The following is a 15,346-nucleotide window of genomic DNA, read 5'->3' as shown; positions in this document are numbered from 1 at the left end:
GAAACCATCTAGAGTGCAGTAAGAATTTTTCCTTTAAAGTAACCCACTCATGCCATTTTGACTTACGTCTCCTTCTTCCTTATTGCAGTGGTCTCGTAAATGTTACAATAGCAAGTAGGTCTAGAAGCATTTAGTAAAGTGTGTGGGTCAAATTCATAAGCAAGGAATATAGTACACCCTGTTTGTCCTACTTACATTCTAAGTGTCAGTCTTCTACCTGAGGCCGAAGGCATGATATAGATGATTCAATTAAGTACCACCCAGATAATAATGCAGAAACTTAAAGTGTAATATTTTACATAAGCCACGGAGCTTTAGATAAGTACTAATCTCATTTGGAAAAATATTCCAATTTTCTTATCCTAAATCACCTGATAGAAAAGACGTGTATTGCTGTACTAACAGGAACATTCTGTCATCCTCAGTTCTATGTTCCCATACAATACAAAAAGGTTTATCAGATAAATTTTAGTTGTTGGTCTTTTGTTTTACCCTCAAGATGCCATTAGAACTGAGGGTAATTTCCAATCAATTATATATATGCCTTTGTTTCCCTTTTACAGAAAATTCCTTGTTGACATTTTGGTACTTGGTTGGCAACATCAAAAAGGATTCTTGGAAAAGCAGCTTATTGCTCATGCAAACTCTGCATCTGTTCTGTGAGAACAGCCAAATAAATTCTTCCCTTCTTTATAGGTAGAGAAAATGCAAATGAAATAACACTGACTGTCTTAAAGTAGCTGAATCCAACTGCTTTTGACTATCTCCGGAGTAGGCTGAGCCCCTTCACCTACAAAGCAAACTTTGATCCTTCACAAACATACCAGTCATAGTCCTTTCTCTAGACTTTGAGTATTTACTTACTCTACTTACATCAATAGAAATTACACTTCCACATACGGAAGACAGATGAAGGACTATAGGCTCGCTCTTCAGCTGTAGGAAACTGTTACAATTATAGCTTCAGTTCAGCTATACTGATTTCTTCCAGATTGGGAATGGACCTTAAACAGTTATAATGAGATGACCGAAAACCACAAAAAGACTCCATGCTGATTTTCTGGGCTTGCAGGTGCCAGTAAACAAAATATCTTTGTTTTACTTTCACCTTAACAGAATATGGCTTATAACTGCATAATAATTTAAAAAACTTGTTTTGAAAATACTTCAAAGTGATTCATTTGATTCCAAAGTAGATATCTTGCTCTTCAACTACTGCAAATCTTGGAGGCCATGATAACCTGAGTCAGTATCGTCCATCTACTTTGACATTTGTCACTTCTGTGGAAAATACTTGCTCACAGTGGGACTCTATGTAGTTTTTGACCACTAGGGAATCAGGGGACAAATTTTTCAAAATAACTCAGTATGAAAAGACCCTAATATTCTCTCTTTCATTTTATCCATATCGGCATAGTGCTTTCCTCACTACGGTGTTAAATACATCCCAATAGTGCATTACGTACTGAAATTAACATCTTTCCCATGTGGTTCATTCTTTCTTCAGACTAGCTTACTAAACACAGTGTCTAGTTTTGGGTGGGCTTGAGAGTGATTACTTTTTTGCATAGAATATTGTCTGTTCACATTGGATAAATTAAGCTAAAGACGTGCACTTGGCCTAGATTTATTCCATCTAATTTTTGTCACCAACTGAAGTATTTAATTAAAGAATACAGATTCCCTAAGATTTACATATTATTGACAGAGAAATGCAAGTAACTATCTCCAGAGAGCAGTTTAGTTCATAGGTCAGCTGAGTGGCAGTCTGTAAGACCCTATTACCTACAAGGAGAGAAATCTTAGGAGAACCACATGACTAATGATGATACCTCCTTTAGGTGCCAAAAGTTATGTGATGGGGTTACTTGTACTAGTGAGACTCTAAGGACATAGATGAGGCAGTTTGTAGGAAGAAGTAATGACATTTATCAGACATTTCATGTAGCTACAATTTCATCTTGTCCTAGGAAAACAGTTAAAAAGAGTGGAGTGACATTGATCTTTCCAGGTTTTATAGTTGTCATCCCAGCAGCAAACCAATAGATTCACTCAAAGGCATAGATTAGCAATGTTCAACAGAGGAAAAGATGTTGACTTTTTTTCCATATCATCTCACTGTATTTTATTTTTCCTTTATATGCATGTGTGCAAATCGACCAGATCAATCATGAGGGCATGTAAGAAAATTTCTGAATTCTTCCTGTTAATTTTTGAAATGGAATTATATGATAGGAGAGGCTTTCCTCCAGTGCTCATAACTGCACTGCCTCTTGTCACTTCTAAAACTATGGTGTCAACTTTTTTTGATGAAGCTTTTTGTATAGAATTCCTCAGCTACACAGTATGTTTGGATATATGCAGATCTTTAACAGAAATGCAACCCCAATTTATGCAGCAGCACTACTTTTCATATCATGCACAATGCTCACTGATGCTTCTATTTATTCCTGGAAATGTGTGTGGTCTTCTAGATATATTTGAGCTGCACCACTGAGATTCTAAAAAGGAGGACCCAAACTTTGAATATAATATAAATAATCTAAAGGAAGTAAGTTGAAAGAGCCTGGTTTTTTTCACAGTATATCTCACTGCAAGTGTACTACAGTTTTTATCATCATAGCTGAATGGTGGAAACTTGAAAATCCAGTCTATTAACAGGCTGCATTTTGACAGAAATAAAGGATATTTGGAAATCTTTCCAAAGGCTTCTTAGTTGTCTGCTAAATCAAGGTAATATCAGTGTCAGTTTTTCAAAGACAGCTAATGATCTAAAGGACTTTTTGATATGTTTTCTAGAGATTAAGAGTTTCCACAAATGCTACTGAAGTTGATAGAAATAGCTGTTGAAATCAATGTTACATGTATAAATGAAAAACTCCAATTTGGAGAAAAAAATCTAAGTGAATTTCACAAGGTTGCACAGAAACTTTTTTCTATAGCTGAAAATAGAATCCAAATCATCTTATTTTCAATTTTGTGTTCTAATAATGATGTATATTTTGCACAGAGGAGAGTATCTGTCTGCTGTAAAGTGCACTATGCTGTCTTGCTTAACACGAAATATTCTTCAAAATTGATTCCAGTTACAGTAAAAGACAATTCATGAATTGAAATAGTTTTGTACTTATTTGAATCCCTAGAGATCACAGAATTTATAAACTTTCTCATACTGTAAAGTTAGCCTACCCCTAATATGTGTATAACTTAATATAATAATAATTAATTATTAATAATACTTTTTATTTTCTGTAACACATCCTCATATATTTGCAACACATCCTCATATATTTGCATCCATGGACCTAGCTCATAGGTCTGTCTGAAGGGTTTATATGTGTCCAGGCCTACACAGACAGTAAACTTATTCCAGTATCTAACATGCTTCTCTTGCACTTCTCACTGGTACTTAAAAGCTGTTCCCTGCAGGATATAGGTTTTTTACTTTTTTCAAAGCTCTTTACTGGCGAACGAGCAAATCCAAACCCACATGAGTATTCCACTTCTGCAAAATAAATTCAGCTTCCTAAAGCTGAATAGAGTCGGTGAGAATAGTTTGTTAACATTCCCCCCAGAAAACAGTGTGACTAATGCTCATAAACAAATGTCCTTATGGCAATTAATTCCTTCTTTCTATCTTTCTCAGGCACGCCAGATCTTGGACTTAACACCTGTGAAGGAGCTGGTGAGCCTGAAGTGGAATATGTATGGTCGTCCCTATTTCTGTTTCCTGGCTTTATTTTATATACTCTACATGGTCTGCTTCACTATGTGCTGCGTCTACCGACCACTGAAACCCCGAACAGGCAACAAAACAAGCAGCAGAGACAATACAATCTATGTCCAGAAAATGCTGCAGGTACTGTGTCTATAGGAGTCAGGGGCCCATAGGCAGCACTGGGCAATTCTAATCTAATGTACTTAACTGGAAAGTCCAAGTCTTTCCCCATTGCCAGCTCTTGCAGCTGTCTTCCTGCTCTCTTTCCACTGGCTGGCCTACGCCAGCGAGGAATGTTGGGCATGCTCTGTTCTCCCTTGCTGGGGCTGGGATGGCTCCTGTGACCTTGTCAGGCCCAGTCATGTTTACTACACTAACAGTGGGCCTTCTTTTCCCCCATCTTCTGTTTTAGTTTCCTTTTGCTCCCTTCAAAATTTAATTTTAATTTCCTTTCACTCTGGTTTTTTTTGGTTTTTTTAAGGAATCATATATGACATATGAGGATGAGCTGAGGCTGGTGGGGGAGCTGATCACAATCATTGGAGCTGTAGTAATTTTGATCCTTGAGGTAAGAGAAGCAGTGAGCTATATAGTCTTGAGGTTAATCAAGACAGGTTTTACTTACTAGGCAAACATGAGTTTGTGCTCACAACTTGGTAGGGGTTATTTGCTTAGTCTGAGTGCTTTCATATATGTCTATGGCAATAGACACTGTCAGAAGTATCTGTTGGATGAAACAGAGACTGTGACAACATACTAGTGAGACTCTAGGTGTGGAAGAAGCAATTAGAAGGACTGGCTGCGCTATCAAATATTATGTGGCTAATGCCACAGTTCCCGTTAGCACCATCTGCGGATCCAGCTGAATCCTAGGTGTTGCATGAGATTCTTAGAGATTTTTCACCCAGCACCCCTAAATACTCATGTGTTTAGGGATGCTGGCTGAAGTGATTTCTGCGTGTACGCGGAAAAGTTTATATTTAATTGGAGATCAGTGACTGTATGGGCCTATAATAGGAGCCTTACTCAACCAGAGTTCTGAGGTGGACATATTTAGGTGTTCTCCTTATCATGAGCTCTCAAAAAAAAAAAATCAAAAATTCTTTAAATTAAAACAAATACTTTCCCCACTTTATTTTATTATAACATGAAATAGAAGACTGAAACTTTTATATGAGAAAACTCAAATGATGATTGCCAGGGTGAACTGAAGTGAAATGGGGCTTGTAAACAGCTTTCTCTCTGCCCATATATGTTCCAGAAGGACAGGTCCTTCTTCCTGTGTTTGGTCAGGACTCTGGGGCTACACTACAACTAACATAGTGAGTCTGAATTCTAACAAACTCCTTTGATTCCCCAAGAAGGTCTTTTTTGTCTTCACTTCTGAAGCTCAGCTGTTTGTCTGATCTCTTCTCAGTAATCTATATGAACTTCAGGCTCACAGCTCTGTGCTGCAACATCTCTCTGCCACATACCAAAGTCTCTCAATCTGCGCAAGTGTTCTTACATTTTCCAGCAATCTCTGTCACATCCCGAGAGAGTCCACCTGACTTAATCATTCAGTTTTTAAAGTACTATAGAAATCAAACTGTGAACAAAGCAGATGCAGCTGGCCCCAAGATCCTGTGAATATCGATGGTTACCGTGACATTTAATAGTATAATGGATTCTGTCTAAGTCCTAAAGTCAATAGGATGTCTCTCTTAGATCCCAGATATCCTTAGAGTTGGAGCAGCAAAATACTTTGGACAAACCATCCTGGGAGGGCCTTTTCACATAATTGTGTAAGTACACTGCTTTTTAAGTCTGATAAATATGTTGTCTATCATTTTCCCCACTGCTGTCTTTTGCCAGATGAGTCACTTTCTCCATTCTTTTAGAGTATTCCTTCTCTTGATTTACTTCTCTTACTGGCTCAACTGGTGTGTAGGAAGCCAGGCGAATGGACAGGTAGAGTTGATAGTGCTGAGAGGTCTTTGCCTATGGGCCTCAAGGCTATATGTGCCTGTCTTGGAATTTTTGAAAAGAAAAGGAAAAGGAGGGTAAGATTCCTTTACTTATTTTTTTCACTGTCTCTTCTTCCTTTGCAGCATCACATATGCTTGCATGATTCTAGTAACCATGGTGATGCGTCTCACCAGCACAACTGGTGAGGTGGTGCCCATGTCCTTTGCCCTGGTGCTGGGATGGTGCAATGTCATGTATTTTGCAAGAGGCTTCCAGATGCTCGGACCCTTTACCATCATGATCCAGAAGGTATAAGACACAAACAAACATGGGCTTGTTACACACATCCTGACATCTCTTTGCAGATGGGGAGAACTGAAAGAATACTTTTTCTCCCTCAGGACTAGCATTAATGGCTAATGGACAAGCTCTTGTCTGCGCAGATGGTTTGGGAATTTCACATTCTCTCTTTAGTGCAGAAGTTTCCCTTAGTCCAGTCACAGTCTTAGAATCTGGAAAATGGTTTACACAGGGTTGCATTGTGGCTTGGTGGGACAGTTGGGCCTTATGGTGGCTCTGTCTTTGCTCTACAGATGATATTTGGAGATCTTATGCGCTTTTGCTGGCTCATGGCTGTGGTGATACTAGGTTTTGCATCAGGTGAGTCTACAAAAGGAAAACAGCATTATGTTACCCCTGCCAAATTCTTTAGTATGACTTAAGTACGTGGGTTTTGGTTTATTCTCAGGTTGCCCTTTGAGTTAGCTGGGAAAGGTGGTGATGATGTATAGCTTCTATTTCTTTGAGCATGGTCACTTTCCCAGTTCTCATAAGTTTAGTTTTCAATTCTTGCTCTTTCCAGGCTAATAGAAATTAGGACAATTCAGATAATTCCACATACATGTAAATCAAGGTTTAAAAACATGCTGTGTTTATGATATTTGTCTTTGGAAAATGAAATTAACACACATAGCTTTATTATATCCTTGAACAAGAAAAGATCACTATTTTGAGAAATAAATAATCAAAGTAATTCTGAGTCATTTTATAATGGAGACCAGTGATTCTAGTCAGGGATTTGTCTTTGTTATGCTAGGTACTGCACTAACATAGGAACACATGCAGCTCCTTCCTAGACCACTTTGTGTTGTCAGCATCTCTTATAGGACCCTGTTGTTGCTCTTGGAATGTGATTCCCATTGTTAAACTGTCTCTCTCTTTTTTCCCCCACTGCTTTCCTCTAGCCTTTTACATCATCTTCCAGACAGAGAACCCTGAAAACCTTGGGCAGTTCTACAACTATCCCATGTCCTTGTTCACCACCTTTGAGCTGTTCCTCACTATCATTGATGGCCCTGCAAACTATGATGTGGACCTGCCTTTTATGTACAGCGTGGTATACTTTGCCTTTGCCATCATTGCTGCCCTCCTTATGCTCAATTTGTTAATTGCCATGATGGGTGACACCCACTGGAGAGTGGCCCATGAGCGGGATGAGCTCTGGAGAGCCCAGGTAATCTAATTTAGATGGTAGGGGGGTCACTTTGAATAAAGAAGGGGGGAAGTTGTCCAGGGGAAATATGCTAGACAGTGCAACTACTTACTCTGCCATCCGTGCTCTAAAGGATGTACTTCAAAACCTTTCCCTGGCCTTCACTTTTCTCAGGGTCTAATACAATAAGCCATCTCCTTTTAATTCTGTTTTACAGATTCTGTAGATCAGCCACCAAATTTCTTTCATCTTTTCTATGAGTTTGAAGTGTCTAAGTGCAAGACTACTCTTCTGCACATCTTCCCACGTGAAACTGTCTTCCAGCTTATCTTTGCTATGCGGGTATTCCTACCTTATTTCAAATAGCAGCTAGAAGCCCATCCAACCTTTCTTGTCCATCCTGTGTCTCCCTGGCTGTTTGTTCCTTACACATGGAATCTCTTGTTAAATAGAATTAAAGTTGCATCTTTTTTTTACAAATCACATTTCTGTGTAACTGAGAGTTAAATTATAATTATAGGGATTTACTGAAGGGAGATGGAATGCAAGGTAATGGTTACAACTAGATCAGTAACATCTTTAGATCCACTAGAAGAAATTGGCCTGACTCTTTTGCTCAAAAGGCAAAAAACTTCAGATCAGTTATACAGCTGCTCAATACGAAATCAATTTCCTAGTATTTTTCTGTGAGACAGCAATAAGTCAAATGGTTAAATGTAATTGTGTGGCCACATTGGTAAGTTCTGATGATAGTTAATGCAGATATAAATACTGTCCTCTTCTCTAGCTTGCAAATTAATTATCCTACTTGTTGCCATCGGGTATAAAAGGAAAGAAATTTAACAGTGCTTTAAGAGCACCATTGCTTTCTCAAAACATGGCGCAGTTAGGACTAAAATAGTGAATTGCCCCATAATAAACAGAGTATTGACTCTGATTTTTCTTCATTGCATACGGAGCTGTAATGAAGGATGGTAATGGGTCAGTACTCATGAAACTGATAATTTTGAAAGAGAATCTGATTTTTTTCTAACTCATACAAGTTCTTTTTTTTTTTTTTTTTTTTTTTTTTGATTCTAAAGGTTGTTGCTACTACTGTCATGCTGGAGCGGAAACTGCCACGGTGTCTCTGGCCTCGCTCTGGAATCTGTGGGCGGGAGTATGGGCTGGGGGACCGATGGTATCTCAGGTGAGTTCTCTTCTAGTGTGTGCATGTAAGGATCCCAGAAGAAGAATCCAATGTACAGATATTAATAATGAGCCTTTCCAGTGGCCTGGGGAGGAGTGTTTGGAGTCCTTTCCTTCCAGAATACAGACCCTAATCTGTTTTCTGTCTGTGATTGATAGACAAGCACTGTTCCCCTCAGAAAGCTCTGCTGTGTGATTCCTTGTGAAATCAGCTGATGTTTTCTTATCCTTATTTCTTATTTTTAGTCACAGGAGACAGACCGCAGAAATTGCATGGGTTATAAGACCTGAATTTTTCTTTCAAACTTCTTATCATGAGTATCACAATGCTTCACTGCTATGCTTGGCTGGCTGTCCCTATCCATTAGATACATGAAATGGCCAAGGCAGAATTAATTAGGCATTCAGCAGCAATGATGAACTGCACTACAGAGGGTTCAAAACCAGAACAGGAATAATTAAAGTCAAGGTTTCTTTCTGGTGTGAACCTAGTAACTATATTATACTTTGCAAAGACTGCATCAGGTGGCAGACTCTTAGGTCCAGGATTTCAGTTTAGGAACTGAAATAACAAACTATCTGTAGTCTAGATAACACTAGATTCATCATTATTTCTGATTTTAATCAGTATTTATACCAGGGTGAGAAAAGATTAAACTTTGTTTGGGCATGTGTCTAACTGCGTCATCTTTTGCTAATAAAGCCAGAATCGGGAGTGGTGGCTGTATGAAATAGGACTTTCTGGAAGTTTTAGCAGAGAAATTAACCTTGTGGATATTCAGGTTTGCTGGGCAGAACAAGCAGACCTAAGATGGTACTGATATGCAACACCTTCAGTCCAAAGTGCAGAATATAACTTTGCAAGAGCAATATCCCAGCAACAATTCTTCATTTAATGCTATGAGAAAAGAGTGTTGCTGTGATCCAGTTCTGTCAAATTACATGGATGTTCCTTGTATATAGTGTGGGATAGTATTTCAGAAGACAAGTTATAAGTAACGTAGAGAAGGGTTGGTGGAAGTGGAGCAGTTACATAAAAGTTCAGCAAAAGATAAGTGACATCCTGAGGCTAGCAACCATGGAGTATCAGAGGAGGAAAGACAAGAACAAAGGAAATGGATGAATATACATGTATATACAAAGAATCTGGAGCCAGAGTCAGGTGGGGTAGGTCGTCCAGTAGCTTACAGCTGACAAAATGGAAAGGGCAAATCGTGACTGGGAAATGAATTAAAGGACAGGATATCATGGGCAGATAACAGTAGTGAAGTCAATGACAGGGATGAAGGTCTAGGAGATAGCACCATGCCTATTAAGCAGTTTCCTGTTGCTGTGTAGATTTTCTGGAATGTCTGGGTTAGTAGGTATATTTTTGGGAGGGGCTTGCTTCATATGGCTGCTTGGTTTTGTTGATAAACTGGCACGTTTCTACTTCATTCGCTTTATGGTTTTTAATCCTCTTACAGAGTTGAAGACAGGGTTGATCCTAACAAACACAAGATGATGCGGTACACAGAAGCATTTAAGGCTCAGGATAGGGAAAACTATGACAAAAGTTTGGAAAAGCTGGAAATCAATAGGAACATCCCGTACAAGAAAGAACCATCTGCTTATTTGTTGTCACGGAGCACATCCAGGACTAGTTCTCACCGTGGCTGGGAGATCCTGAGGCGCAACACCTTCCACCAGCTTCGTGGAGAGGTTGGTCATACCATGGAAGAGGAGGTCTATGATGTCTAAGAAGCCTCTTTTTTTACTCCACAGCACGGATCGCTTTTGCCACAACAGTTGTCTTCTCCAACTGTTCATACACACTCCAGCATGCTACACAAATTCGTCAGCCTTGAACAACTCTGCTGGTGAGCAGTTCATGAACAGTTCATGGCATCTATGCTGTGATGAATGAACGCAGTCTTTTCTCTCCTACTTTTAAGTGTCCCTGCTGTTGCACTGATACTTGCACCAAGCTGGTGGACTTGTTGAGCTAAGGTCTGTGGTGGTTTGTTATGCTTTGTAATGCCCTACAGAAATGAGCAAAAGAAGCCAGGAATGGGATTTCATCCATTTGCAAAGAAATGATCAGTAAGCCCTCTCCCAGACTGTTATATACAGTATAATCTCTCCTTCCACAAAATCCCAATGCTCTCATAGGGAGCAAAGACGGCTGACTGAAGTTCTGTTTTATGATTTGTTACAGAACTGAAAAACTTCCCCCCTGTAACTAAGCTCAGGAATGAAGGTAGTTGCTGACACTGTGATGGCTGACTGTAACTATTCAGCTGGCATTCAGGACCTGACAGATTTTGCCCTCTGAAGCAAGGCGGTCTCTATTAGCTGCATTTTCAACATTGCTACCTTAGCAGGACTGTTTTGGTTTTGATTTGGTTTTAATTTGGTTTGCTTGGTGAGTATTTTTGTTTGTTTGTTTTATTTTGTTGTCACATGAATGCACTTTAAGCTTTTGAAAAGAAGCGATTGCTATTCCTGGTAGGATTCTGAAGGATCAGAAGTGGGAACTTTTCCTAATGAGAGCATGTATGACCTGGTTAGCAGACTTTCAGCAGTGTGAAATTTCAGCAGAGCTGTTAATCTCCCAGGTGAGCTGAAGCTGGTCTTTTGTTTTCTGTGGAAGAGGAGGACTCTGAACCATAGTTCTCTGACTTATTACTGACCCATCAAGGTTGGGTAGTGAGCTACAGTATACCACTGAAAGAAATTAAGAGGAAACAGATAAATGAATAAGAGCTATTGCAGTGGCAGTTCAGAAACTGGTGCGGTCTCTCTCTCTCTCTGAAAGTCTAAAACTATCCAGTGAACAACTGAGTCATCCACACAGTTCCTTTCCAGGCATGATGCTGTGCCAGTCTGTCAGTTTGCCATCTGCCTAGGGCCATTCAAGACAAATGGAGAAATGTTCAGAGAAATGGACTGTCATTTCAGGGGTTTTTTTTCTGTTCTCAGGAGTGTGGAATTTCATTCCAGTAGCAGAAGTAAGTAGAAAGCAATCCATGGTCTTAACATTTCCTTCCAACAGGACTAGTAACAGAAACTTTGTTTTTTAAGAAACAAAGGATTATTTTCTAGCACTAGACTTTGAGCCAAATCACCCTGTGATAATCAAAGCAGATAAGGAAAAAGCTGAATCCAGTGGATTTCTGATTATATTCAAATATCACCGCAAACATCTCCTACATCTCCTCTCTTGCACATGCTGTAATGAGCATCATGATCTTTGCAGTTATGTGGGTTTATTTAAATGTCCTCTTTCTCTTACTTGAATGTGTATTTATGCTCCAATGGAAGACTGACAGAAGACTGTTTCTCTGGAATTCAACTGCAGATTCTTGAGCTGGCTCATTTTGTTGAATTGAAAGTATTGCCTGGTCTCCCTCGCTTAAGTATTGTCACTCCTTCCCAAAACCTTTGGGGTTTGTACTGGTGGTCTATGGAGAGGGGAACAATGTGAGACATTAACCAGAACTGTGAATTGCTGCTCTAATTGTAGATGAATTTTCTTTCATACTGAATAGGAGATAGCAGGAAGGGGAGAACTGATGGCTTCCTCCTGTTCCCCCTGCCCCCAAGTATAGTAGTCTTTTAACTAGTTTGAAAACCTGCAGAAATACAATTAAGATGGAGCCACATATAGCCTTTTCTACAAAAGGACTCCTCTTTGTGACATCATCATCATCATCATCAACTACAGTATAAGCTGTGTGAGCCCAGGTTCTGATTTTGTGTTCTTTTTCGTTGCTATAAATAATAGAGTTTTGATCTTGGAACTCAAAACAACATATTGACATTGCAGGGACAGAACAGAACTCAGCTAACAGTGCTAGGCCTTTATAGATTTCTGTATCTGCTCTCCATAAAAAGAATAGAAAAAATGAAGTAGCAGATATTTTTAAGGAAAGTGTCTTCTCTTGTAAAATTACATTCTGTAATAGCTTTCAAACTCCTTGCACAGAACCCACGCACAGAACAACATCAGAACTGTGTGATTTATTTCCTGTCTTTGGAGTTGCCTAATTTAAATAAGATAGAGAATTATTGAATTTTGGGGGTTGGAAGTGACCTTTAAAGGTCATCTAGTCCAACCTCCCTGCAATAACTAAGGACATCTTCAAGTAGATCAGGTAGCTCAAAACCCAATCCAGCCTGACCTTGAATGTTTCCAGGGATGGGGCATCTACCACCTTTCTGGGCAACCTGTTACAGTGTTTCACCACCCTCATCCTAAAAAATTTCTTCCTGATTGCTATTGGAATTTGGCTTCCAGTTTCCTGAGGTGACTTGCATATTATTAAAAAAAAATAAAAATCCTGGAAAAAGACCTTATACAAAAGGGGGCAGAATATTTTACCAATAGTAAATGATTCCCCAATCAACTTTGCATAATCTTTTTGTTATTGATGAGTGGTGTAGACCCTTTTTAGCATAATTTATTTGATCTGGAGGATAAACAGGTATAGAAGAAAATTTGAGGTGTGAAGAATCAACAGATATAATGGGCACACCAGAAGCTGGAAATATTAAATACAATATGTAAATGAGGAATACCTACCCTCTTCCATTAGGACATATACACATGAGTTGTGTCCGTGTGAACTTCAGATGATGAAGTAATAGGAGGCACTAGACTAACATTTGAGCTTGTTCAATGCAATCTGTCTCAGACTTGGAAACAGCAATGACTACAGTCACACAAAGACAAAGCACGTGCTTCAGGATTTGCTTCATTTTTTTTCCATTTTGAATTATATCCTAAAATTCTGAAACAGTATTGCTCCTCCTTGCTGTTGCAAGGTGTTTTTCCTCTCCCTCCTAACAATTTTGCAATAATTTCAAAGCAGACATTCCTTCCCTCCTCGAAACTGCTAACCTCAAACTCTCTTCTATGTTACTGAAGCAACTTCTGAGTTTATGATAATGTGATAAGAATGAATGTTTTGATCCAGTTGCTTATCGTAAAATAAGTATTTTGCTGAAAATAAAACTATTAAATATATGGAGCATCTTGTCTGTTTCTCTGTGTCTAAAATAAATATAATGGGCCAATTTTCTGTTTGTTTCTCTACAAGCAATCATGGACATTAGTAGACAAATAGTTTGGATTGTCATGTTTGGGTCCATGTTAAATTTTTTGGATTAAAATTGTATTTCCATAGCAAACCACTTCAAAAATTTCTTTATACAAAATTTGCATAGAGTTTCAAATACTGTTTTCCAGTTCAAATAAGAACAATCAAGGCCCTTATTTTTTAAAGTCATTTAGTGAAAACTGAAGTACAAGTTCTTTGGAGAAGAAGTCATATTTTCATGTTGGTGGAATGACCTATTTTGGCTGGTCCTGACTATAGCTGCTTACAATAAAATACACATAGGTACAGAGGGTTTTCTCAGTAATACACATGCAAAACAGATACAGATAGCCCAGTTTTGTGTGTGTATAATTACGGTTTGCTGAAATTGATGTTTACATCATTTCATATATGATCACTATGAGTTCCTTTCTGGCCTGGTTAAGGCATCTTATATTACACATTAAAGCAAACAAGGCAAAGAAACTGCAACTCAGACTAATAGGATGAATCCTGATTAATGTATTTCCATAAACTCCTACTGAAGTGTCTTGTACTCTTGAAAAACTCAGCTGTAAAAAAAGGGTCTTGCTTGTTTATTAGGTATCAATAAAGTTGCTAATATACTGAAACAATAGTTTAATTGGACTTTGTATTTGCACTTGTTTTTTCTTTTGTTTGCAATATCTAGCTTTAGTCCCAGTAATATGTGCTCTTTTTTTCAGATTTTTTTATAATAAATACAATAAGAAAACCATCCTTATGTATGTCTTGTATAGAAGTAAACAAGTTAAAACAACACTTAAAGTTGATTTTTGAAAGCTTGCTAAATGAGAATAAACAAATCCAACAAATACTTGGTTCATAGAAGATTAGGGCAATATTTAGAGCCATTAACTATTGATTTTAAGAATAAGGTTATTTTTATTTCTGAAATGATAGCATTTTAATCAAGGTCTTAACTGTGCACAAAGAATTCTTTGGCAACAGTTTTAGGCCTGCCTTGAGAAATCTGCAATCCAAGACAAGAAACTAGGAAAGACGTAAGCAAGTGTCTCTGAGATGGGCCATATGATAAGCCTCTGGTTTTGCTACTGTTTTATGTTGGATTGATAATTGCAAAGTATTTAAGATCTGCTGCTATTTTTTCCTTTTGCTGCTCCAACAGAAGTATACTTTACCGTCATCCCTCTGCATACATGAAAACCTTGTCCTATTTATTAATAACACCTTCCTATTTATTAATCAAATGCATTGGTTGGCTGAAGTTCTCTTTTTCTTACAATGAATTAATTGAGACTGTATCTCAGAAAGAAGCAGAACTGGGAAAGAAAATATGACAGTGTTCCATAAGCTCAACCAGCTATAGTATCAGAATTAATAATTTTTAAAAACCTCTAAGAAGTTCTCAGTTGATTGATTGAGGAATTTTAAAATATAATATAAATAAATTAAATTTTTAGGGGGACAATATCTGCAACACATACTACTCAACTATATTATTGGTATGGTCAAGCTGGACTGATGGCCACTTGGAAAAATCATGCTGTGCATTGATTCTAGCCCCACTTCTGTCTGGGACATGGAGGGAAAGTTGAAGAGAAAGTGGTAGCTTCCTAGAATTCCCAAGGGGATATTTGGGCAAATGAAATGTCAGCAACCAGATCGAAAAAGTTACAGATTCCTTGTCAGATGTGCTGATTTCTGTAACATCTTGAGAAAGAAGTTTTCAAACTGCCCAGCTGCTTAAGTACAGAAGAACATAGAAACATAAAATCATAGAACGGTTTGGGTTGGAAGGGACCTCAAAGATCATCTAGTTCCAACCCCCTGCTGCAGGCAGGGACACCCTCCACTAGACCACGTTGCCCAAAGCCTCGTCCAGCCTGGGCTTAAACACTTCCAGAGAGGGGGCATCCA

The 15,346-nt window shown here is 38.5% G+C and overlaps 1 protein-coding gene across 4 annotated transcripts in view; it reads left to right on the top strand.

Annotated features, from left to right (window-relative positions):
- TRPV5 (transient receptor potential cation channel subfamily V member 5) overlaps positions 1-13,400 on the top strand; it is a 29,016-nt gene extending 15,616 nt beyond the window's left edge. For 3 of the 4 annotated variants that reach the window (XM_054806414.1, XM_054806407.1, XM_054806430.1), the window contains 8 exons: positions 3,647-3,859; positions 4,200-4,286; positions 5,426-5,502; positions 5,809-5,974; positions 6,259-6,325; positions 6,910-7,178; positions 8,240-8,346; positions 9,812-13,400. In XM_054806414.1, coding sequence (XP_054662389.1) covers positions 3,647-3,859; positions 4,200-4,286; positions 5,426-5,502; positions 5,809-5,974; positions 6,259-6,325; positions 6,910-7,178; positions 8,240-8,346; positions 9,812-10,085 — 1,260 coding nt within the window. In that variant the 3' untranslated portion in view covers positions 10,086-13,400. The remainder of the gene's footprint in view (positions 1-3,646; positions 3,860-4,199; positions 4,287-5,425; positions 5,503-5,808; positions 5,975-6,258; positions 6,326-6,909; positions 7,179-8,239; positions 8,347-9,811) is intronic. The other variant, XM_054806422.1, reaches the window with a different exon arrangement.
- The last annotated feature ends 1,946 nt before the right edge of the window (positions 13,401-15,346 follow it).

The sequence above is a fragment of the Grus americana genome, chromosome 1 (genome assembly GCF_028858705.1).
Source record: "Grus americana isolate bGruAme1 chromosome 1, bGruAme1.mat, whole genome shotgun sequence".
Taxonomy (NCBI): Eukaryota; Metazoa; Chordata; class Aves; order Gruiformes; family Gruidae; genus Grus; species Grus americana.
The sequence above is the reverse complement of the archived record's forward strand: the minus strand, read 5'-3'. Positions and strand labels throughout refer to the sequence as shown.